Source organism: Macrotis lagotis, chromosome 1 (assembly GCF_037893015.1).
Source record: "Macrotis lagotis isolate mMagLag1 chromosome 1, bilby.v1.9.chrom.fasta, whole genome shotgun sequence".
NCBI lineage: Eukaryota > Metazoa > Chordata > Mammalia > Peramelemorphia > Peramelidae > Macrotis > Macrotis lagotis.
The window spans coordinates 547176447-547203123 of record NC_133658.1 but is presented as its reverse complement, the minus strand read 5'-3'; the positions used below and the strand labels follow the sequence as shown (position 1 = coordinate 547203123).

The 26677-nt window shown below is 37.0% G+C and overlaps 2 protein-coding genes and 1 pseudogene across 10 annotated transcripts in view; all 3 read right to left on the bottom strand.

Moving 5' to 3' along the window:
• NXPE3 (neurexophilin and PC-esterase domain family member 3) overlaps positions 1-6406 on the bottom strand; it is a 46325-nt gene extending 39919 nt beyond the window's left edge. The window contains exons 1-4 of one of the 8 annotated variants that reach the window (XM_074214392.1): positions 6344-6406; positions 4650-4741; positions 3688-3791; positions 2803-2936 (exon numbers count right to left, since the gene is read on the bottom strand). The gene's annotated coding sequence lies outside the window, so the exon portion shown is untranslated. The other 7 variants (XM_074214400.1, XM_074214394.1, XM_074214397.1 and 4 more) reach the window with 7 other exon arrangements.
• Positions 6407-9303: 2897 nt separating this feature from the next.
• LOC141521199 (glycine amidinotransferase, mitochondrial pseudogene) lies at positions 9304-10313 on the bottom strand (annotated as a pseudogene).
• Positions 10314-20734: 10421 nt separating this feature from the next.
• CEP97 (centrosomal protein 97) overlaps positions 20735-26677 on the bottom strand; it is a 29744-nt gene continuing 23801 nt past the window's right edge. For both annotated transcript variants that reach the window (XM_074214387.1, XM_074214388.1), the window contains exon 11: positions 20735-26447. In XM_074214387.1, the coding sequence (XP_074070488.1) occupies positions 25743-26447 (705 nt within the window). In that variant the 3' untranslated portion in view covers positions 20735-25742. The remainder of the gene's footprint in view (positions 26448-26677) is intronic.

Here is a 26677-nt window from a genome sequence, read left to right as displayed (position 1 = left end):
TGGACTTTTCTAAAACCTCTTCCCTCTTCTCCTCCCTGAATGCTGTGACACTGCTGAACCTCTCTTTCCCTATATAATCTCCTTTCTCTTTGTTTTTGTGGAACTAGGAGACTTCTCCCAGTTCTCCTACCTGTCTGACCACTCTATGTCAGTCTCCTTTGCTAGATCTTCATCCAGGTCATACCTACTAACAGTGAGTATCCTCCAAGGTTCTGTCCTGGGCTCGCTTCTAACTATATATTACATATAAATGATTTCCAGATCTAGTTATACATTCCTAATCTCTGTTCTGACATTGTCTCATGTGTCCAATTTTCAACTGAACATCTTGAACTGGATATCCTACAGACATATGAAACTCATTAGGTCCAAAATTGAATTCATTATCTTTTCTCTAAAAATATTCTCCCTTTGTAACTCCCCTATTATTATTTAGGATACAACAATCCTCCTAGTCAGCCAGATTTGCAAACTAAGTGCCATCTCCAACTCCGCAACTCTCTAAATATCAAATCTGTTGCCAGGACCTTTCAATTCTACCTTCTAAACTTCTCTTGTATATGCTGAAGCAGTAATAAATATGCTAATGTAGAATAAACAGTTCTATTTTTGTTTTAAGCTTCATTTTGTAACTAAGTAGTTGTCATATACGTTGTTTTTCTGTAAGATAAGAACTTGTGTAATATAATTTGGTGAAGACAAACGGCACTTGAATATTCCAGTTTAACAGCAATTGATGCTGCATATGTCTCTTTTGCAAAATAATGACTAATGATGTGTGCGTTCCCTAAATATAATAAACTAATGAAATGTGTGTCCTCCAAATTTTTGTAAACAAGTATAAATGCATATCCACCAAATGTAATAAGGGACTGAGCAATATTTGTTAGGAAACTAAAGCTCTAATTAACACTTTCCTATCATCATAAGTTTAAGTAACTGATCACCTATTAGACCTAGATATAATCTGTAAACACCCTTCGCTAAACTCCTGGGATCAGCCTGCTCCTGGGTCTCAATTAGAACAGATTCCTGCATTCCCCAAACTCAGAAGTTTGAGCATCCCCTGTTCAAATGACAACAGTGCTATCAAATGAAAATTTACCACCTTAGAGGGAGACACACAACCTCTGGCTGAGCAAAGAAGGCATATTTTCTTGAGCACCTGTAAGTGACACTTTAAAAATCAGGTGGGTAGTTTGTTCCTACAGGTGTGTATACTGTGCATTGTTGATTGTATACACTAATGAATTGTATTTCCATTCCTTAGAAACATACCTAATTGAGGGGCAGCTAAGTGGCGCAGTGGACAGAGCACTGGCCCTGAAATCAGGAGTACCTGAGTTCAAATCCGACCTCTGACACTTAATAATTTACCTAGCCGTGTGGCCTTGGGCAAGCCACTTAACCCCATTTGCCTTGCAAAAACCTAAAAAAACAAAAAAAAAACCATGCCTAATTATAAAGTGGTTTTACTAGTGCATCCTGAGTTACAAATGCTCTGTTTTATCCTCTGACACTATCATCACTCTAATACAAGTCCTTATCACCTCATCCTTATAATAGCCTTCTGGCTGGTCTTTCCCTACTCTACTCCATCTTCCAAAGTGATTTTCCTAAAGAGACCTGATCCTGCTCCATCCACCATTCAAAAATGTCTCCCTATTATCTCCAAGATCAAATATAAAATCCTCTTTTGAGATTTTAAAACATTTCATAAAGTAACTTCTTTCTATCTTTCCAGTTTGGGGTTTGTTTTTTTTGTTTTGTTTTGTTAGTTTTTGCAAGGCAAATGGGGTTAAGTGGCTTGTCCAAGGCCACATGGCTAGGTAATTATTAAGTGTCTGAGACTTTGAACCCAGGTACTCCTGACTCCAGGGCTGGTGCTTTATCCACTACGCCACCTAGCCGCCCCTTTTCCAGTCTTCTTATATTGATTCCAAGCTTCTCCCCAAAATGAAAACCTTTCCTTTCTGATATCACTATTCCTGCAATGATATTTAGATGGTTGCAAGTCAAATGAAATTATAATGTTGGCAGAATCAAAATTGTGAATCACCCAAAGGTCAGTAAAGAGACACATGGTAAGTACAAATTACTTGTAAGTAATGGTGTGTAATCATCTGAATGCTCTATTGATTTCTCTATATTGTTAAAAAAAAAAAAAAAACCAAAGATAGGTCCACATCTTGAAGGGAAGTCCTTCACAATTTTTAATATTACTTAGAAAAAAGTTGCATAGAACAATAAGGTTTAGATTAGTTATGAGCAGTATATGCTAAAAGCAAATATAAAGAATGAGTTTACAGATAAAAAAAAACACCAGAACATTTTTATACAAAAAAGCCATTTTCTCTCATAATGTTAAGGTTTTATATTTCAATCAATCTGCAATCATTTTAAGCACTTATTATGTGTTAGATTTTGTAAATACAAATATAAAAGATTAAACAATCCTTACTCTCAAGGAAGCAAAGCAATAAGCACTTATAAAGAACTTACTATAGCCATTTAATCCCATCACCTTGCAAAAAACCTTAAAAAAAAACTTATTATGAATCAGGCCATGTGCTAAGAAGCACTAACCATACAAATACACTTTTTCACGTTTTCTTTCTCCATCAAGGAACTTACATTCTAATGAAGAAAGAAAACATAAAAAAGTGTCGAAAAAAGGATGAAGGAGCACCTGTTCACGGGCCTTATGCTGGATTCCAAAAAGTCAAAAGCATAGCCACCAAGGGTAGGAAAATTGGTAGGCCTGGGTACCTCTCTAAAGTGTGGGCTCTGGGAGAAACTCACCAATGAGAGAAGGAAGCTAGCATGGCAGAGAGATGTTCAAGGATGAGAAGGTCTCAGGAGAAAGATGGATGTTCCAAGGTGAAGAGGCCCCGACTCTGAGAGAAGATGCAAGGTGAGAAAGCAGCTGAAGAATCCTGATGGCAAAATCCAGGGAATCTGTTATCATCATCATCATCATCATCATATCACCATTATCATTAAATATCTTTTGTGAAGTTCTCAGATTTTGACAAGGCAGGGTTTTTGAGACGATCACTAGTAGGTTTTCTCAAGAAGATCTTCAAATAGAAAGTCTGATCACCAAATATCACCTCAAAAATCAACAAGAAGTTCAATCATAACCAAAATACTCTAGAAATCCAGAGAAAGGGATAACAAAGAACCACACATGACTCCAGGGACCGTACTTCCAAAGTCCTGAACTCTAGGTAAAACAGAAATGCTCCTATCAGAAAAGCTCCCCTGAATCCTAAACCCTGGATCTGGAATTATTCTCTTCCCCCCCAAATAAATACACAAATTGTCATAAAACTCTACAACAGCAGCTATTCTCTAATTATGGGCAGTAATCTTTCCTCCTCCTCAAATTGACACTACAATCTGCCCCCAGATTGCCATCAAGCTGACCCAGTTTACTATGTCTAAGTAACTGTTGTACCCCAAAAGGTGAGACAGAGACCAAAACTTGCTAAATTTTGAAGTAGAGTTCCTTTCATTATCCGGGGGCTGCCGGGGTTAGGATCACCCAAATCAGGGGGTATTGTGAGTAAGCAGGGTACAGAAGCAGAGATAGCGGTTAGATATATTTCCTTGTCTGACTATTACAAACATGTGACCTAGTTAGATAGGAGGCCAGTAAAAGATGGAAGAGGGTCAGGGTCTTGCCTTATATCTTAACATGTTTCCTGTGACATAGGGAGTCACATACCCACAGGCTTCCCACAGGCTTAGGGCAGGTGGAGTTTACTATCTCACAGTTCCAGCTGCATCTAGAGAAGGGAGAGGCAGTTTTGGGAGGGAGCAGTAATTTTGCAGATACAACAAAAGGATTAGGTTAACAAGAGTGTTTTGAGTCTCAGACAAATTTATGATACATCTCAAGACCCCCAGGTTCAGCTGATTGAATCCCGTCAGATTGTTCCTGGACCTAAAGGCACCCAGCCAAATTTGTATTACTGAGGAGTTTCTTGGGGCCCAGAAAAGTGTCAAAGACCCCCTTTACACTGGGGTTACACAAATATTAATATTGCACTTCATAACCACTATGATTAGTCATTACTCTTGGTTGCCACAAATTTTTAAATAATAATTTTGTCATCTGAAAAGCTGGTATGTACCATCTATCTATTTTTTTAGAGTGGAACATGATGAGATCAAGGTCAGATCTCTTGAGCCCCTGCTCTAATGTCCTTCCAAAGACTCCCTCTTCAAGGTGAGTGAGCATCAGTGAGAATATATCTGGAAAATCCTCAAATAGCTCCTATCCCTAAAATTTGGTGGGGAGGGGGAGATAAGGGCCTTAATGTGTAGGAAAAGTCACTGATCACCTGGTCTATGTATGGCTCAGAAAGTACCCTAACCAGATATTCTCATCTACCACTTTGAGACTTTACATACGACTCTTAAAGTCCTTTATGTAGCTCCTTGATGACTTTAATATGTCCTAACTTTAGATATGTCCTAAAAGTGGGGAACCACTGACCTATGACATTTGTCTTGTCTTTTCTTCTTTGTAATTGATTACTATATTTTAGATTTTACTTGAAAGTAAATTCATTAGGACTTTACCTAACTGATGAGGAAGTGTAAGAGATTATACTACTGAAAGGTGAAAAATCAAAACCCACCTTGGACAAAGCTGTAGGGAAATATGCCTTCTTGCTTTTGGTACCATCCCTCTCCAGAGGTCTCAGGATAATAGGATTTCAAACTATATCAACTGTTTCAAAGAAAAGAGATTAGACAATCTGGTTGACCCAGAGAAGAGAATAACCAACAAATAAGTTATAGTGAGACAAATTTCATTTTAATCTAAGGAAGGTCTAATAATGGAAGCTAGGTGGTGAAGTGGATAGAGTGCCTGGTCTATTGTCATTAGGATTCATCTTCTTGAGTTCAAATCAGCTTGAGATACTAAATTACTTCATCTAGTTTCTCTTCTGTAAATGATGTGGAGAAGGAAATGGCACTCCAGTGTCTTTGCCAAGAAAATCTCAAATGGGATCAGGGAGAGTCAGACTGAACAATATACTATAAGGCTTAAAAAATAGAATGGACTGACAAATGGAGTTGTCCCTGTTGTTATTCTTCATTCTCAAAGAAGTTCATGATATCAGGGAGATGATGTCGTGACATTCAAGAGAGTGGGATTTAAGTGAGGGGTGGCTGTGCAAAGTCACCAACTTCTTTCTCTGATTCCAGTGGTCAGATATGCATCAGGACAACCGGGGATGGCCCTGGAGGCAATGAGAGACCTTGGCTTTTTAAAGCTAGATCTTTCCCAAGTCCCACTTTGACTGAGGCCATGCCCGAAGGATCAATAAGGTTAGGTAAGAGAGAGATGAGACCCTGAGCTCCTACTCTGAAGTATTCAGCAGTCTGAATGACATATTACTGAAGAGATTTGTGTTTCATGTCGGTGCTGTCTGAGCATTTCATGCAGAGCAAGAGAGCTTAACCCGGGCTTTGTGAACTCTATGCACAAGTAGTTTGATAACTGAATCTCATTACAATTAGTTTCCTCTGATATTCTTCATATTTTATTTTATACATTTAAATCCATTATTCCGAGAAAGGTTCATAGGTTTTACCAGCATACCAGAGGGGTCAGTGATATACGTAAATAAATAAAAACTCCTGGCTCAGAGGATATCTGCGTTGTCTCTTAAAGAACTTAGAAACACAGCTAATGGCTAAACTAAAATTGTCACACACACACACACACACACACACACACACGAAAATAGGCAGATTGAGGAAACATAAGTAAATTAAATAGACTTCATAATGATGCTGGGAATAAAATGAAGTCTGGGCAGCAACAATCGCCTCTGCCACAGACGATAAAAGTGACTTAACACTCTTGCCTCACGGCCCCCCTCCAGTATCCCCGCCAGTAGCACCCCGGCCCTGTTTCCCCGGGACTTAGGAAAACAATGCGGGTGGGGGCACACGTGTTTGCCCCGCAGAAAGCAGAGGCAGCGGGGCCCCCACGACAGTATTAGGTGGCTGGGGGCGACATCAGGGACGGCTCCTCCCGTCCGGTCCCTCGCGCACTCCGGCTGTCCTCTTCTGCAGCCTGTCCTGCCATGCCCGGGTGAAGCCCCCGCGCCGCCCCGCGCCCTGCCCGCCGCATCCTCCGCGGCGCGGGGGGGGGGGGGGCCTCGCCCCGGCAGGCCGGACCCCAATAACGCGGAATAACGCGGGTCCTCGCGGCCGCGATCGGCGAGGGAGCTGGGAACTCGAGCCGGGAGGCTTGCAGCGGGAGAGGGGAGGCCCCTCGGCAAGGCTCCCCGCCGCGGCCTCGGGGCCCGCGACTCACCCGCCCGGGCGCCGCCGCGGCCGCACCGGGTGCGGCGCGCGTCCCTCCCGCCGCCGGCCCTGCCTGCCGGGAAGCTGCGCCCCCGCCACGCCGCGCGGCCTCCGGCTGCTGCCACTTCCCGTCCCTCCGCCGCGGTGACCCCGATGCGTCTCCCCTCGGCCGCCCGCAGCCAGCATTGGTCGTGCTCGGCAGAGGCGGGGCCGGGCCGCTGACTGACAGCCCTGGTGCCGCGGAGCCCCGGCCGGCTCACGCCTCGCTCCACCTGCGGGCCTCCCCTCCCCCCGCGCACCCCCGGGACCGGCCCCGCCCCGGAGCTTCCCGCGGCCGCAGCTCGCCCTGCGGCTCGCCCGGCCCGGCCCGGAGCCTCATGCGGGCGGTGCGCGCGGCGCCGTGGGGGCGCGGAGAGGGCCCGGACCGCAGCGCCTTTGGATTTGAGGCCAGGGCGCCCCGGCACTTGCCTCCTTTTTTCTTTACTTTGTGCTTATTCTGGCTGTAGTTTGGCCAGGGGCTGCATCTAGATGACTTTTTTAATACTCAATTTTAAAAAAATCTGACAGAAACTGATAAACAATAATATGCATTTATTAGTAAAACTAGCACTACAAAATTCAAACATTCTGTCTTTAATTATGTCATATACATTTTAACAGAATTCAACATTGAGAAACCTCTTTTGAACTCACAGGATCCTGGAAAATGCACCTACTCCTGCCTCTAAAGGGCCTGGCTACAGTGGAGGCAGCATCAGTGCCCTGTGGTTCAGTCCGGGTCTGAGGAGAAGAACCTTGGCTCTGTCCACGAGCACGGGCTTTGGATTTAAGAGGACGGGACTTCAAGCCCAGCCTCTGGCAGCTACTAGCTGCATGACCCTGACTCCCCGGCACCTAGAGCCATCTCCAGGCATCCTGATTCATATCTGGCCACCGGAACCTGATGGTTCTAGAGAAGCAGGTGAGGCTGGTGACTTAGCACAGCCCCCCCCCCCCCAAATCCACTCCAGGTGCTCGTCATGGCATCACCTCCCCAAGGTCATGGTCTTCTTCAAAAATGAAGGACAGGCCTTCACTTGGGGAATGGCTTTGCAAACTGTGGTATACGTCTGTCATGGAACACTATTGTTCTATTAGAAAGCAGAAGGAATGGGAATTCAGGGAAGCCTGGAGGGATTTGCATGAACTGATGCTGAGTGAGATGAGCAGAACCAGAAAAACATTGTACGCTGTAATAGCAACATGGGGGTGATGTTCAACCTTGATGGACTTGCTCATTCCTTCGGTGCAAAAATCAGGGACAATTTGGGGCTGTCTGCAATGGAGAATACCATCTGTATCCAGAGAAAGAGCCGTGGAGACTGAACAAAGACCAAAGACTATTACCTTTAATTTAGAAAAAAAAATCTGGTATCTTATTGTCTGATCTTACTATCTCTTATACTTTATGTTTCTTCCTTAAGGATATGGTTTCTCTCTCAACACACTCAATTTGGATCAATATATACCATGGAAACAATGTAAAGACTGACAGATTGCCTTCTGGGGGGGGTGGGGGGAGGGAAGTAAGATTAGGAGAAATATTGTAAAACTCAAAAATAAATAAAATCTTTAAAAAAAAAATGAAGGATAGGGGCAGCTAGGATAGAGCACCAGCCCGGCCTCAAGGCACTTAATAATTACCTAGCTGTGTGGCCTTGGGCAAGCCACTTAACCCCATTGCCTTGCAAAAAAAAATTTTTTTTTTAAATGAAGGACAAACATACTCTTCCACTGATGCCCTGGGGATAAACTATTTAAAGTTTAGATTTAAACTCTTATCCAGGATTTCCCCAAATGGGAATGTAAAAAGGTACTCAGTCTACAGTATGAATCTGGTATGGGATAGGTATTTTATACCTATACACAAAAGAAATGCTAACCACAAAAGACTCAGAGATACATTAACAAAATTACTTAAAGCTACATTCAATAGCTTGACTACTGCTATAATCAGCTAAGAAGCTGATATGTGTAAACCTCATCAGAACATAAAGCAGTTTTTAGAACTGCTGCTTAGGCATTTTATATTATACATTTTGCAATGTTCAGCAATTTGCAATTTGAATCTACTTGGTGAAGCCTTGAACCATTCCTCTTTTTATTTTTTGAACACAAAAATTTTTATTAGCATAAAAAAATACATGTCTAGTATCCAACATTAAAACCAGGTCATATATATGTATGTAGATTTTTTGCATCAACTACTGAATGCTCTTATCTCTCAGCTATGCATTAAAGAATTTGCACTTATGTAAACAAATCTTAACTTACCAAAGAAAGGGAACTTGAAGATGTAGTAGTGTATAGTACACCAAGAAGTTAAGAGTGGGAAATTACTATTATAGCTTACTGCATTGAATATTTCTGTAAGAACCTTAAAATAACAGAAAATGTGGCCAAAATATTTCAATTAAAATGAGGTAAGTCATATGAAAGTGTTTTTAGAAGCAAATAATACTAATGTTGAATGTTGAGATGAGAATATTAACAGAATTCCTGGAAAATTCCCTTTGATGTTTGCATAGTTTAGTTTATCTTTAAAAAAAAGAAAAAATTAACCAAAACACCGTTATAAAAAGAGGCAATTATCTGGTACCACTTAAAATCTGAGTACTTAAGTATTTTTCTTACTTAGAAAAAAAGTGACATATATATATATATATATATATAATACTATTTAACAGAGAAAAAGAAAAATGTCAAATTCAGGGCTATCATTTCAAAACTGCCTTTTGGATAGAACATTAAACAGAGGTAGATGGTTAAACATTAGTGGCCAAGTTATTCTAGCAGCTAACCTTTGTCTTGAAACACATTCTGTCAAGTGTTCACAAAGTGTTTCAAAAAGTCAGCCCAAAGACTTAGCAATTAAGTTTTTTTCTTTTATATGGAAGAGAGGGAGAATAAACTGTTAAGAATATGATAGCTTAAAGCACTATATATAGCTAGCTCATGCATTTATTTTAGCAGTAAAATGAAGCTTATACCTAAGCTTCCTAGGCTTATTTCAATCTAAGCAGCTACCACCACTCATCAGGACAATTCTAGTCAAAGTAGGATTGCAGGGTGCCACGCCGACAGACATCACAGGTCCAACAATGGAAACCTCCTCCCATTGAATTGGCATTACGAATATTAACTTTAATTGTTGAAATACCTAGTTTTTCGAACATTTTTTGAGTTGGAATTTCATTGGCATCTACTATAACACGTTTTTCATCCAGCATTAAGACATTCATAGAGAGCCATTTGGATGACATCCAGAGTGGGTGGTCATCTGGGATGATTGGAGTTGGAGGAGTAACTATAGTCCATCCTGCTTTCTTGAAAAGTTCAATCTGATGACACGGCCGGTCAAGGTTGGAAAGCACAAGCCCAGGTCCAATGATATTGAAGGTGGCATCAATATGCATTGGATTGGGATCTTTAATGATATGCACCCTGTAGTCTGGAGCAAGATGCCTACGCATCCACTCAATGCCCAGGTAATTTGTTACCTGGCTTCTCTGTGCAAAAATATCTCTTCCAGCTCGAATGAAGTCAGCAGCATCAAAACATGGCTCATATTCAGTCGTCACAAATTTTCCCTGAGCAGCCAATTTGTGTCTGTCTTCTACGGAATAGATCGGATAATCCTGATCATAAAGCTCATTGGCCATTGTGGGTTTAGGAACAGTTGTCCACTTAGCCCCACGATGGAAATAATCTTTGATAATTGATCTGTATGCTCGATACTCAAAGAAGCGTGCACGCCATGCCTTGGAAGATTCAATGATTTCATTTCCAACTACTATCAGAATGTCTCTGGGCATTGCACCACACAAACCTTCAGACTCAAAATCTGGTGTTTTGTACTTTAAAGACCAATCAATGGGATCCGGTCTCTTAACAGTAACTCCTTCCATTTTCAAAATATTGCACATTTCTTCAATTTCAGCAACAGCCTTTTTCAAATACTCCTTGGGAAAGTACTGGCCTCCATGCTGCTGATAAAATGGCCAATATTTTTCATATGTGTTGGCCTTTACTTCCACGGTGAATGGGGGGACACAGGCATTTTCAGTCCTTCCTACAATCACCTCCTCCAGCGGGTCCCACTCCTTATAGGAGGAGCCGGGGCAGTCCTTCGTGGCAGGCTCCGTGGCCTTGTCCTCAGTAGCAAGAAGCTTCCTGGGGGCTGCTGCAGCCTGGGGCCTGGGTGCTCTGGAAAGTTCGCTGCACCCATCCTGTGAGGGCTCTCCCCAGCTTCGGGGGGAAAGGACATTGTTGGCTCTGCCCCAAGCTGGGGATGCGCATGGCTCGGGGGTCCCCAGCACTCAGCCTCCCTTCTGGACTCCCTGCGAGCACCCCCCCCGTGACTGACAGCTGGTGCACCCCTGGCCGGCCCGGACCCCGGAGGCTCCCGCGGCCCCCTGGGTGTAACGGGCCGAGCCGAACGATTCCTCTTGTTGCCCATAGTCATATAAGATAACTTACTTTCAAGGGATGGTGGGAGGGAAGGGAAGGAGGTAGAAAAATGTGAAACTCAAAAGTTTACAAAAAAGATGCATGCTAATAATTATCTCTTCATGTAATTGAAAAAATAAAATAAATTAACATTCAAAAAGTTTTTAATTAAATTGAATAAATGAATACAGGAAATTTAAAAAACAAAGGAAGGCCTCTTTGGAGAGTAGAGAGCACATATAGAAATGACTAATATAAAAACAAAAAGAGTAATAAAACTTTCTTTAAGAAAAAAATAATTTCAACTGATTTTTTTTAAGTAAACTGATAATTTTGTGAAGTCCAAGGAGCACGTGGAATATAAAATCATTTACTAAGCAAAAGCCAAAAGCAGAGGGTTTTTTCTTCTCTTTCTGTTATATTCCCCAATAACATTGTCTGGGATATATATATTATATGTATATAATATTATATGTATATAATATATATATGTGTGTGTGTATATATATATATATATACATATATATGTACATAGAGAGTGACAATTTTCTTGTTTTAATATCAGCTAAATTTTTCTGTTTTGCTTCTTCCCTGTTCTCCTAGAGAACTATCCCAGAAAACAAATAAATTTTTTAGAGAAAAAAAGAAGAGAAAGAAAAATAATCAACAAAACTAAACACTATATTCCAAAATATTCTGAAAATAATATTCATTATTTTACATCTACACCTTTCCCCCTCCCCCTCTGCAAAGGAATTTTGGGAAGTATCTTTTTTTGAGGTCATACTTTTTCCTATATTAGATTCTTAACCCATTTACTGATTCATTTAACAAAGATTTGTTAGCAAATTTAAAATTTTATTTTTTATTGCTTTTTGAATTTTAAATTATCTCCCTTCTTCCCTTCCAACTCCTACATTACAGACTATCATTATTATTATTATTATTATTATTATTATTATTATTATTATTATACTATATAAGAACCATGCAATACATACTTCCATATATCAGTTCTTTCTCTGGTGTATAGCATTTCAATCCTATATAGTTGATATGAATATTTTTTACTCAGAATATTACTGTTACTGATTCTCTTTGCTATACTTATTTTACTCTGCATTATTTCATTTAATTCATGTTTTTCTAAAATCAAATGTTCATCATTTCTTATAGCCAGTAGTAATCTATCTCAATCATTATTACAAACTAATTCAGTCATTCTCAATTGATGAGCATTTCCTCAATTACTAGTTGTTTGTCACTACTAAGAAAGCATCTATAAAATTTTAGAATATATAAATTATTTTCCTTTTTTGCAGTGGCATTGCTAGCAAAAAACAAGGTTTTATAAATCTTTGGGCATAGTTCCTTAATTGATCTCCAAAATGGTTGGAGCATTTCACAGTTCTACCAACAGTGTATTAGTATTCCAATTTTTCCAATCCTCTCTAATACTTGTCATTTTCCCCTTCTATCATTTTAGCCAACCTGATAGATTTGAGATTGTGTCATAATATCGTTTAATTTGCATTTTTTCTAAATGATGATTTAAAGCATTTTTATATGACCATATATCTTTGGTTTCTTTTTCCAAAAATTTCCTATACATATATCCTTTGCTCATTTATTAATTGAAACTCAATTCTTCATGGAACCTCTGGCTGTGTGTGTGTCTGTAATCTGAGAAACAGTCTGGTTAAATTCAAAGTGCCTCATCACCAAGTTGGCTGTGGTGCTTTGTGGTATCTCATATTGCTTCACTCCTGGTACTCTATACTTTGTGTTATGATGCAATTTTCTGTCCTTTTCTACCACTTAGCACATTCTCACCTGGGTCTTTGCTCAGACTGTTTCACCATCCCTGAAATAGCCGTCTCACTTCACTTAATTCCAAATCTTCTTTCAAGACCTCATTCAAATGCTACTTCTTGCTTAAAATTGTATATTATCAGATATAAATCATACCTAAATCAGGTACCCTATCAGATCTTATATAACCCTTTATTTTATTGTGTAACATTACACATTATTTGGTATCTGTATTTGCCTCAGATACCTACTAGACAGTAATCTCCATGAACTTGCGTATCACATCTGATGTGAGGCAACTGCCCTAGATGGAAGCTACCTTCCTTGTTGACCTGTGGGTTTTTTGCCACCCAAAATCATAGTTTAGGTCCCACCATGTTCAACTTAATCAACTAAGGGAACAATTCATTCAATGAAAAAATATTTAATGGAAGAGCACAGTAAGAAAAGTGGCAATCAAGTCTTTAAATATAAAAAAATCAATGTTTATTTAGTTTTTTAGTTTTCAACATCTGTTTTTCTAAGATTTTGAGTACCACATTTTCTCCCTCCTCCCCTTGACAGAGAATAATCTGATATAGGTTATACATGTATAACTATGTTAAACATATTTCCATGTTAGTCATGTTGTGAAAGATGAATCAGAACAAAAGGGAATTTTAAAAATCCAGGAAAGAATAGAATAATACAGTATAAACCAAAAATTTTAAATACAAAATAATATACCTTGGTCTGCATTCAGACTTCATAGCTCTTTCTCTGGATGTGAATGGAATTTTCCATCACAAATCTTTTAGAATTGTCTTGGATTCCCCAATCGATAAATGGCCAAAAGTTATGGATAGGCAATTCTCAGACGAAGAAATCAAAATTATCTCTAGGCATATGAAAAACTGCTCTAAATAATTATTGATTGAAGAAATGTAAATTAAAATATCTCTGAGGTACCACCTCACACCTCTCAGATTGACCAATATGACTAGAAAAGAAAATGAACAATGTTGGAGGGGATGTGGAAAATCTGGGACACTAATATATTGTTGGTGGAGCTGTGAACTGATCCAACCTTTCTGTAGAACAATTTGGAACTATGCCTCAGGGGCAATAAAAATGTGCATACTCTGATCCAGCAATACTACCACCTGAGTCTATACCCTGAAGAGATCATGAAAAAGGGTAAAAATCCCCATGTACAAAAATATTCATAGCAGTTCTTTTTGAAGTGGTAAGGAATTGGAAATTAAGGGGATGCCCATCAATTGGGGAATAGCTGAACAAATTCTGGTATATGTTTGTGTTGGAACAATATTATTCTATAAGAAATCATGAAAGGGGGTGGCTAGGTGGTGCAGTGGATAAAGCACCGGCCCTGGAGTCAGGAGCACCTGGGTTCAAATCCAGTCTCAGACACTTAATAATTACCTAGCTGTGTGGCCTTGGGCAAGCCACTTAACCCCATCTGCCTTGCAAAAACCTAAAAAAAAAAAAAAATCGTGAAGGATGAGATTTCAGCAAAACCTGGAAAGGCTTACATGAATTGATGTGGAATGAAATAAGCACAACCAGAACATTATAAACATTAACAACAACTTGGGGTGATGAACAACCAAGATGGACTTGTTCATTTCCACAATACAGTAATCAAAGACAATTTTAAAGACTTGTGATGGGAAATACCATCTGTATCTGAGAAGGAAATGTGGAATTTAAATGAAGACTAAAGCTTATTATCTTCAGTTTTTAAAAGCTGTCATGTATTATGTCATATTTTTCTCTCTGATGTCTTTATTCCATTTGGATCTGATTCTTTTTCTCACAACATGTTAAATATCAATCTATGCTTAGCATGGTTATAAGTATAGAGTTTATATTAGATTGCTTTCTGTCAGGGGGAGGGAGGGGGGAAGAAAGGAAGAGAGAAAAGTTGTAAAACTCAAAACTTTGCCCCAAAAAACTACCATGTAGTTGGAAAAACAAATATTTTTTTAAAAAAGAATTCTTTAATTATTGTACTATTGAGGAGGGCTAAGCATACCCTATTTGATAAACATACAATTCTGCTGTTAATGAGTATAGTATTCTCCTGCTTCTGTTTACTTCACTCACCATTAGTTCCAGTAAGTCTTTCTAGCCTTTTCTGAAGACAGGTCAATTATGATTTTCTATAGAATGATAGTACTCCATAACATATAGCTTGTTCAGCCATTCACTAATTTATAGGCATTCCCTCAATTTCCAATTCTTTGCCACCACAAAGATGGCTACTACAAAAATATTTTTGTAGATATGTGTTTTTTCCCCTTTTTTATGATTGCTTTGGGATACAGACCTAGTAGTGGTATTGCTAGATCAAAAGGTATTCAGTTTTATTACCCTTTGGTAGTTCCAGATTGCTCTCCATTATGGTTGCATCTGTTCACAGCTCCACCAACAAAGCATTAGTGTCCCAATTTTTTCACATCCTCTCCAACATAGATCACTTTCCTTTTTTGTCATGTTGGTCAATCCGATTGGTGTGAGATGGTACCTTAGAATTGTGTTAATTTGCATTTCTCTAATCAATCCAAACATTACTGATTAGAGAAATGCAAATTAAAACAACTATGGGGTTCCATCTCACTCCTATCAGATTAGCTAAAATGACAGTAAGGGAAAACGATCAATGTTAAAGAGGTTGTGGAAGGATTGGGACATTAATGCATTGTTGGTGGAGTTTGAACTGATCCCACAATTCTGGAGAGTAATTCAGAATTATGCCCAAAGAGCAATAAAATTGATCATACTCTTTGTCCCAGCAATACTAATTAGGCCTATATCCAGAAGAAATCATAAAAAATTGGGAAAAGTCCCACATGTTCCAGAATATTCATAGCAGCTCTTTTATAGTGGCAAAGAATTGGAAACTGAGGGAATGCCCATTAATTGAGGAATGGCTGAACAATTTATGGTATATGAAGTTATGGAGTCCTATTGTTCTATAAGAAGCCATGAATGGTCAGACTCTAGAGAAGCATGGCATGAATTACAGGAACTGATGCTGAGTGAAGGGAGCAGAACCAAGAGAACATTGTACACTTTAACAACAATATTGTGAGTTGCTCAAACTTGAGGGATGAAGCTCCTCTCAGAAGTTCAGAGAGCTAGGACAACCCTAGGAGACTTTCTGTGGACAATGCTATCCATGCCCAGAGAAAGAAAAACCAAACCAAACAAAACAAAAAACCTACAGAATCTGAATGAATGCTACATTCACTTTTTAAAAAATTCTTATGTTTTTCTTTCCTATCTTTTCTCTTAATCCTAATTCCTCATATAGAAAATGACTAATCTGTAAACATGTTAAACACAAATGACAATATTCACCAGACTGTTTGCCATTGAAGGGAGGACAGTGAAAAGGGAGGGTGTAAGAATAATATGTAATTTAAAAATATGCACATGGATGAATGTTGAAAAACTTTCATAATATGTAGTTGTAAAAATAAAATAATGTATCCATTGGGGGGAAAATGATTTAGAACATTTTTTGACTATAGATAGCTTTAATTTTTTCATTTTCCTGGTCATATCCTTTGATCATTTATCAATTGGGGAATGATTTGTATTCTTATACATTTGATTCAGTTGTCTATATATATATATATATATATCAGAAACATAGCTGTAGAAATTTTCTCAATTTTCTGTATTCCTTCTAATCTTGGTTATACCATTTTATTTATGCAATTTTTTTTAATTTAATGTAATCAAAATTATTCATTTTGTATTTTATAATGTTCTATCTGATAAACATCTCCCCTCTCCACAGATGTGACACAGATCAATTATTTCTTGTTCTCCTAATGGTATCACCCTTTATGTCTAAATCATGTTACCCATTTAGACTTTATCTTGGTGCAAGGTGTGAGATGAAGGTCTATGCCTAGTTTCTGCCATACTATCTTCCAGTTTTCCCAGCAACTTTTGTCAAATGGTAAGGTCTTATCCCCAAAGCTAGAGACTTCAGGTTTATCAAACAGTAGATTACTATAATCATTTATTCCTGGTTTTGTACCTAACCTATTCTACTAATTCACCACTCTATTTATTAAGCAGTACCAGACAGTTTGATAACTGCTGGAAAGCAAACATTTAATATAGCACCTAATATGTCCTACTTATTGCATAAGCATTTTATACTTATCTCATTTGATCCTCAAAAAGCTGAGATTTAGGTGCTATTATAATCCCCACTATACAAATGAGGAAACTGAGACACATGGAGGTTGCATCAACCCAGAGTCACACAATTATTAAGTATCTAAGGTTAGAGTTAAACTTAGAACTTCCTGACTCTATCCACGGAACCCCGTCTCAATATTTCCTACATAAGGGGCATCTAGGTGGTGTAGTGGATAGAGCACTGGCCCTGGAGTCAGGAGTACCTGAGTTCAAATTTGGCCTCAGACTTTTAATTATTACCTAGCTGTGTGGATTTGGGCAAGCCACTTAACCCATTTGCTTTGCAAAAAAACCTAAAAAAATATTTCCTACATAAACTGGGGTACACCTTCCTACAAATAGATATGCCACAAGTGCAAAGAATTGTCACATCTACACACAAGAAATACAAGTGAAATGGCACATATATGTGGCCAGGGGTTTTCAATGGAGGGTCAGATAGAAGGAATATATGTAGCATCTGGGAATATCTGTGTTTAGGATAAATGATAAGAAGGTACATATATAGGGAACATGTGTGAACAGAGCGCACACTTGGAAGGGCATATATGTAGAATGTGACCAAAGTATACACACACACATATATAGAGGTAGCTCATCTTTCAGCTTCTATAAGGCACTGATGGCTGATAGTGATGTTATTATGTGGTCCCTGCTGGTTCTGCCATATTTGAATTGGGCATTGCATATCTCTGTGGTTCCTTGTTATTTTTTCTGAGTCTTTCATCTGCTGTTCCCATTCTCTCTTCCTTCACTAGCTGTGCTCAACTGGGTCTGAGGAGAAGTGCTTACTTTTTTTCCCCCCTACAAGGAAGAGGGCTGCCCCACCCACCCAAAAAACTAGCCTGGATTCAAAATAATCTGTGGGTCTGCATTCACTCAAAATCATAGTTGAGTCATGACCATGTTCATTTTTACTAGTCAATTCATTCAATTAAAAAAAAATCTCTTTTTAAGCCTAGAGATCAGACAGCTATTTTAGTGGGAAAGGCAGGCCTATCGCATGAGTAAAAAAGGATCCTCAGCACTTTTTCTCTCCATAATGAAAGAGCAATAAATTCCCAGAGTTTTAGTTGCTCACCACTCTTCTTTCTGAAAGGAGAGAGATGTCATTTTGCAAAATCTTCCCTCAACTTTTTTGGAACACACACCACATGGCTAGCTAATTAAAATTTCAGGAATTTAAACTGCCTTTTAACTTACTTCCTGAGGTTAGCAAGATTCACATCATTGTCCCAAACTTGATTTTATTTTCAATTCCAAATTTTCTCTTCAGCCTCTTCGCCACCCCTATCCACAGAAAAAGCATAAAAAAATTGTAAATATATAGTCCAGCAAGACAAATGCTCCTGTTAGCCACATCCAGAAAAAAATGCTTCAATATGTACTATGAGTCCATCATCTATCTATATGGAGGTGAGTGGTATTCTGGAACTGTGGTTTGTTCCAATATATTTATCAGAATTCCTAACTAAATAGAAGGTAAAGTTTTTCTTTACAGCATTGTTTTTATTGTATAATTTGTTCTGATTCTGCTCATTTTTAATCAGTAAAACCATCCTTGAATTTTCTTATAGTACAATAACATTCCATACATCATAAATTGTTCAGCCATTCCCCTATTTAATGAGTATCTCATCAATTTTAATTCTTTGACACCACAAAGAGCTACTATATATATATATATATATATATATATATATATATGTAAATGTTGGTCCTTTCTCTCTTTATTTGATCTATTTGGAATAAAGTCCTAGTAGTTTCATTGCTGAGACAGGTGAAAGTGAATAGAGCACTGGGCTTGGAATCAGGAAAGACTCATGTTGGAGTTCAAATATGACCCAGATCACTTACTAGTTGAATGGCTCTGCACAAATACCTTAACCCTGTTTGCCTCTGTTACTCATCTGCAATATGAATTGGAGAAGGAAATGCAAGCTACTCCAGTGTCTTCACCAAGAAAATTCCAAATGGGATCAGAGTCAGACACAACTGAACAAAATAGCATTGCTGTCAAAGGACATAGCTTAGTAGCTATTGGAGTATGGTTCCAAATTACTTTCCAGAATGAGTTCACAATTCCATCAATAATATATTAATGTACTTATTTTCTCTTAGCTTCTCTGGCCTTTGTCTTTTTTTTTTGCCAACTTTGCAAAATTGATTAGTGGGGGTGAGGTGGTATATTTCAGAGTTGTTTTAATTTGCATCTTCAATTATTAATGATTCAGAGCATTTTAAGAATGTTTTTATGGCCTAGATTTCATTCTCTGAAAACAATTTTTTTATTTATTGAAGAATACATCTTATGATTTTAGAAATGAAACCTTTATCAAAGAAACTTGCCACAAAGATCGTTTCCCAATTTCTAGCTTCTCTTCTAATTTGAGTTGCATTGGTTTTATTCATCAATTGATTTAGATTACTTATTAGTATAAATGTACAAAACAGGAGAAATATAATTAGATGATAGCTTAAGAAATTGCTGAAAATACCTACTGCAATCTGGAATATGGAATTTGTTTCATATGGAATTTGGGAGTTCTTGGCATAAAGACTGACAAATGGCCTCATACCTTGAGAAAACCCTGGCTTTGGGAAAAAATTGCATTGGCAGCAAAGGGGAAGGTTTTTTTTAAAATATTGTGAGGGTTTTTCTTTTTTTGTTTTTAATGTTTAGCACTTCTTTTGTATGTATAATATTTGATTTATATCATATACTTAGTACCTTTTTACTGTCCCCTTTTAGGAGAAACCCTAGGCATCAATCATAAGTGAACTTGTTTCCAGGAAGCTGGGATGGGGTTTTAAGAAAACAGAGTATGAGAAAAGGTAACATAAATTCTAATCCTCCTTCCATGTGACAGTACTTCAAATAAGAAAGATAGTGATCATTATGACATTCTTTCTCCTTCAGGCTGATCCTAGCTGGTTTTTTTAAAGTGACGCTTCACCATGTTAGACATCTTCTTCTTGATTGTTCCCAACTTACCAATATTCTTTCCCTAAAATGGGACACTCAGAGCTGTACATAATATTTCAGATGTGTTCTGATCAGGGCAATATACTTTGGGACTACCACTTACCCCATCCTGAAAATTAGGCCCCTTAAACCAAAGATAAATTTGCTTTCTTGGTTATCACATCACACTTTTCACTGACATTAATCAGACCCCTCAATAATTGTTTTCTAACCTATAAAATAAAATCATTTTAAGTAATAACCCTTCTACCCAAAGGATTGTCAGGAAAAATTTTTAAACAATAAGATATATTTGAATTCTTCATAAAAAGGATGGAATATGGATTAAAACTGTATTATACAAATATACAATATTGACCAATAAACATATACACCTGTGTCCTTTCATTCTACAAGTATGTTATAATATTTATTCTTCACATTTCCTATGTATTTTTCAGTTACTCTGAGAAAGTGTCGTGTCAATTTGCCCAACTACTTGCCAGTAAACATTGACCTCTCTCACTATACTGAAGCATAATGAAAAAATTCTCAGTAAAATACTACATATGCAATTATTTTATATAATGTATAGCCTTTAGGACAGCAAAGTGGTACACTGATTAGAGTTGGGCTTGAAATCAGAAAGACTTATCTTCATGAGTTCAAATCCTACCTCAGACTCTTACTAGCTGTGTGACCCTGAGAAAGTCACGTAACCTTATTTGCCTCAGTTTACTCATCTGTGAAATGAGCTGGAGAGGGAAATGGCAAACTCCAGAATCTTTCCCAAGAAAACCCTAAAATGGGCCAATAAAGGTTGAACTTGATTGAAATAAAAGGATATCCCTTAAGCATTAGAATAATGAATAAGAACCATTATTACTAACTGGTTTAAAAAAGAATAGATTAAGAATTAAAGCAAAGATACAAATAATTTATTTAAAATTAGAACTTCAAGAAATACAAACTAAACTTTTAAGCACAATTTTAAAAGTCAGAAGTTATTAAAAAAAATTTTCACACTGTAATCACTTTAACCACACACCACTTTTCTAGAGGTTTTAAAAACCTAAAAGTAAACCACAAATTTTTAAAACTCTATTTTCCACATAAAACATTACTTTTCTCCCCAAAAAACAAAGAAATGGAACCGGTAAAATGAACAAAGCTAACATAGCATGATTTTACCATCTACTAACAATGAAATGAATTAGATTCAAAATTTGAATTTGGGTTTAAAAGCACCTTATTTTTTGAAAAATACAATTAAATACATGGATATTCTCCAAGGCTTTTTTTTTTACTTTTTTGTTCTTTACTGTCATTTACTTTATTTATGAAATTTTAATATGGCACAAAGTTCCATTTTGAACTAAATTTTCTATTTACCTCCATGGCAAAATAGTCCTAAGCTCTACCCAGAAGTGACTAAGGATAGTATATCCTTAGGACAATATAGCAAATAAAAATAAAACCACATATTAAATAAGCAAAGTAATTTTCCACTTGGTTTATAAATGGACCATTAATCTTTTTTCATGCTGTTTCCGTTTCCTAGGAATATTTTCTCCTGTATTTTGTATACCAACATTTCACTGTAGTTACAGCATTTTATCTTTTAGATACTATAGCTTCTGTCCTACTTGTCTTTCTTGATCTGAAAGCACTGTTTATTTAAAATACTGTACATAAAACTACATAAATCATTAGACAATTGCAAAAGCCCAGTTCCAGAAAACATTGACAAAAGTGGGAATAAGACTTGGAATTAAGTAGGCACACAAAACATACTGCTACTGGTTTTGTTTTTGATTTTGTTAACAAAAATACCATCCCCTCCCAAATCCCCAGCTTTGTACAATTATTACAGGGGAAAAAAGTTATCTGCACACCCACAAAAACAGCTTTGTCACCAATTATTTACATTTCCTACCTGAAGCATGCAGTTTTTTTTTAATAATCAAATATACAGAATCAAACTAGCTTACATATTTGTTGGCTAGTCTGTCAAGTGCTTCTTGTAAATAAATATATATATATATACTTTGGACTTTCACATCTAGTTGGCTTAGTAAACTAGATTTTTATTCTGATTAGCAACATGCCACTTTTTATTATCAGATTTTTATTGTCATTATAACAGATGATGTTCTTTGATTAAGGTACAAGCATATCTCATCCTGGGATCAAGATGACCCTGGGTTCTCAAAATCTCAAAATTAGACCTGTAAAGCTCTAACAGGCCTTTCATCAAGTTGGAGAAGTTTCTGGTATAGGTCCAGAAATATATATTATCCAAGGACTAACATAGCTAAGTTCAGAGAGCCGACCATCAAAGGATTAAAACTTTTGGCCCCAACAACTTATGAAACTCTTTATTAACATGCAGAGAGATCTCAGTTGGTAGAGGGAGTATCTATTCATACTGATCCTTGACATACAGAAGAAAGGATCCTTTGCTAAACTTTTACAAAGTTTCCATTCTTTTTTATAATACATAATCAATGCAACTGTCTCTTAGAAAAAAACCAAAGTTCTTATTTTATTATTTTTTATTTTTTTAATGACTGTTCTACCTTCAAAAGCAGAACTCCCTTTTCCTTTCAAACATAGAATAAAAAATCAATATGGGGGCAATTAGGTGGTGCAGTGGATCGAGCACTGGTCCTGGAGTCAGGAGTACTGGAGGGAGTCCAAATCCAGCTTCAGACACTTAATAAAATGCTACACTAAATGGAAAAAAAAATTTAAGTGAAGCCAATATTGTTGAATTGCCCTTAACCCTTGACTAAAACACTTTAGAACAAGGTCACCATACTCAAAAACTAACTTCCTCACCCATCGATTTCTGCCAACTACTAAATCTTGTTAAGTTATACTAGCCTCTTAGCCCAACTTGCTACATTCTAACCTTAAATCACTTTTTCATCTCAACTACATGCAAGATAAGCTGTAAAGATCCAAAAGGAAAAGAAACATCTTAATATCCTTGTCCTTCAAAACTTTAATAAAGGTAAAAAATGAAGAGAAAATTTAATTGATGTGATATTTCACTAAAACTTTATGAAATTAAATTCCTTTGAAAGTTAATTATGAGTGAACACATTTCAAAAGAAAGGGGGAAAGCCATTAAATATGAAGGCACAAATGAGTTTAGCAAAGGAGAAAGAAAAAGTTGTAAGCAAGCTTCTGATTAAGCAATACTGAACTTGGAAATTTTAGCAGCTTTTCTGGAAAAATTACATAATGAGAAATAGGACTTTGGCACTAGGACAAAACAGGGTGGTTTTCTTTGTCTAACTCCTGTTGAGAAATTAGGCACTTAATTATAAAAATAGAAAAATGGGGTGCATTTTAAGAAGAAATCTAAAATGATGCATAAAAAATAATGGCATTATCCAAAGACTGAAAATGTTTCAATTATTATTTACCAAGTGACCAATAAGACATGTTAAGAGCTACATAACTCTACTTAAGAAGAACAAAATATTACTGCTTATATTCACCTTGTGATTAGACAGTCAAAGAAAGCAGATGGAAATTTTCCTTAGCAAAATATTCTGGATCCAAAGAATTCTTAAACTTATTCATGAAACTCAGGAAAAAAAATATTTCCAGCATAAATATTATCAATGTTAACTGTATTTTGGGAAATTTCAGTGCTTTATATAATTTTAGGGAATGGATTATCAGGTGAGTTAGAGAATGACAAATAAATCTTTAACTTCTAATTTAAGTCTCAGATTATTTGAATGATGTCAAAATTCTAAATGGTTGAAATGCTAGGACACTGATTAGGAATTATAATCTCTAGCTCAGTTTAGGTGCTTCAACTCTATAAGGTCCCTCCTGTCCTTCACAGTTATTAGTACTGTATTCTTCCTCCTGAAATTACTTTTTATATACTTAGCTTTCATTTACTTGTGTATATAAAATCTCCCAACAGAATGTAGACAAGAATGAGAGTTGGAGTTGTCTCATTGTGGTATAAGGCCTAAGGGCCTTATACACATTAATAGATGCTTAACAAATGGTTGCAAAATGTAATTAAATCACAACTCTAACATTCCATAAATATGATCCTATGTGCTTGTGGGTTAAAAGGTATTAGAACACTTATTGATGACTTTCCAACAGTTATTCCCCCAAAGTTAGATTATATTTGTTTTGATTTAGCTTTGTACATTTGGGGAAATTTTTTAACCAAATAAAGAGCAAAAGACCACCCCACCAGTAGTAATTACTCTCCAAAATGTAGGACTTTTTTGTAGCTTAAGTCGAAAACATTTCCCTAAAATAAAATTTTATCAGTATATACTTTCAAATCTGTACATGCCTTACCTAAGAGCAGAATTAAAAAGGGGAGGGTGTGGACTATCTATGACATCCAAAGCTAAACCTAATTCCTCCTTTCTTCACCCCTCAAAAAAAGGGGAGAATATTCCCTTTTAAATAGAGGTAAAATAGTATGATATAATGGTAAAAAAAAATATTTGGAGTCAGAATACCTAGCTTTGAGTCCCAGATCTGATACTTAATAGCTGTGTGATCTTGGGTAAATCATTTAAATAAACAGATTTCTCAAAAATGTTTATCTGTAAAGTGAATATAATTTGAAAGGCTAGAATTTCCTTTAAATGTAGGGATCAATTGTGATTTCAGAGGATTAAATGTGAAGCATACTTCAAGCTTCTCAGAAAAGAACAGGCAATGGGTATAGAACAAAGTACGTTCTCAGAAAAGGGTGTTGATTTGACTGTACTTATATGTTACAGGAGAGAATTATGCTAGGTGGTAAGGAAACAATAATTAAGTGATAGTGATATTAAAAAGGATTAGTCATGTATTTACAAACAAAATAAAATAGCTTTAATAATATTTCTGCTATCTCCAAATCCAACCAGCATTTACTAACTCCCTACTACATGCAAGGCACTATGCTGGGGATTAAAAACAAAATTTTAAAAATGCATTTAAAGGGTCTTAAAAATGGGAGCTATTATTTAAAATATTGAAAAAGGTACACAATTGAGGGACAATCAAAAGAGCTTAAAACTTAAAAAAAATTCTAATGTTTTTAAATCAAAAAATAAGAACACATACAATGATATTATTAACAAAAATCTTTGTGCTTGCTTGCTTTCTCCCATCTGACAGAAGGGCTTCTATTATTGCTTCCTTTAAATAAGTCAAGCTACAGGGCTGGATGAAACATTTCACTGTTGAAGATGATATTAAAGATATTTTGATATTCACTAAAGATCTGGTTTTTTAAGGCTATTAATCATCTTTACTGAAGAAATTCTGTAGTTTCATTATGACCTATTAGATTTGCTTGTGCAGGTTTTTCCATGACTCAAAAGGAGAAAAAAATAAGGCAAGGCTGGAATCTTCCTGCTACAGTCAGAAAGCAAAGCAGCCAGCTTTTGTTTCCCTCTCAGCAGTTCAATGTCCTATTCATATTGGTTTATTGAAACCAATTGTTTTCTGCAGTGACAAAAAAGAACAGGAGTTCTCTAAAATATTGCAATGACAATTTCAATAAAATTTCCTAAATTTGAAGATGCTTTTAGTTTAATTCTCTTTGGAGGAAAACATAATCTTAGTACATTTCACAGAAAAAAAAGCTATTTTGATATATTTCAATTATTAAGAAATAAAGTGCATACAGCTTTCAATATAAATATTATTCAAGCATTGTATATATATAGTTGAGTATTTGAACATTACAAGATTAGCAAAATGCTGTCAAAATGAAGCCTCAATATGACATTTGAAATCTGTAAAACAAGAGATGAGAATATAAATTCTATATAAATTATGAAGTTTAAAAAAACCACACACCTGAAAGAAAATATAAGGACAAGTAAAAATTAGGAAGATTTAAATAATTCCTCATTTTTCCATGGCATCAGGTACACTACACAGTAATACCAAGGGGCAGCATCTGAAATGCAGAATCACATTCTGACTGATGACCCTGAACTTCTACATTTGATTTACAAGTGTCTGGTGTCTGACTGGTTTCATCTTGCAAAGGAGCACCTTTGTTATCAGCTACATTAGCAGCATCAGCTAAGTCAGGCAAGGAACATGAACTTGGGGCTAAAGTAATTTGAAGGCTACCATCTTCGATGCCGTCCTCAAGACTGGTCCTCTCATCAGCATCCTCTAGCTGCTGAACTGAAGTTAAATACTGTTCGAGAAGACTATTATCCTGTTCATTATTAGAACTATCTTTATTCCACTCATTGTTCTCTTTACTGGCATCCCCTGAATCTATACCTTTGAAATATCTAACAGTTTCTAAGGAATTCCCCAATAAAGAATTCTCACTCCCTCCCATGGAACTCTTTTCAGAATCAAATGAATACTGCAAGTGAACTTGATCGGTGAGGGAGGAGTGAAAGCCAGAGTCTGGGAATTCAAGTAAGACTTTCTCCTGGGGTGCTTCAGCTTCTGAAATAAACCAGTCAGAAGCATTGGCTGAAGAGGGCTCTTGACTCGAGATGAATAATGGAGAAGACTGGGAGGACAACAAGGTACTGGATACAGGAGCACCTGACTGCCAGGCAGAAGTGAGGTGCTGATTCACTGTCTCCTGCCAGTCTTGTAGTGATCTCACCTGCAAACCATAGAAGGAAGGTTCATTAGAGAATAAGAGGCTTGCCATTGTGCAGTGGACTTTAAAGCACCAACATGGACTATCATCAGTAGGGCATGTACTTAAGTAACTCTTCTAGTAATTAAAAAAAAATAGCATCTATATCCAGTTAGCCCAGCTAAAGAATCCAAGTAGGAAGCTCAGTACATCTGAGGGCCTTGTCTGCCACATTTAATGACTGCAGAACTCCT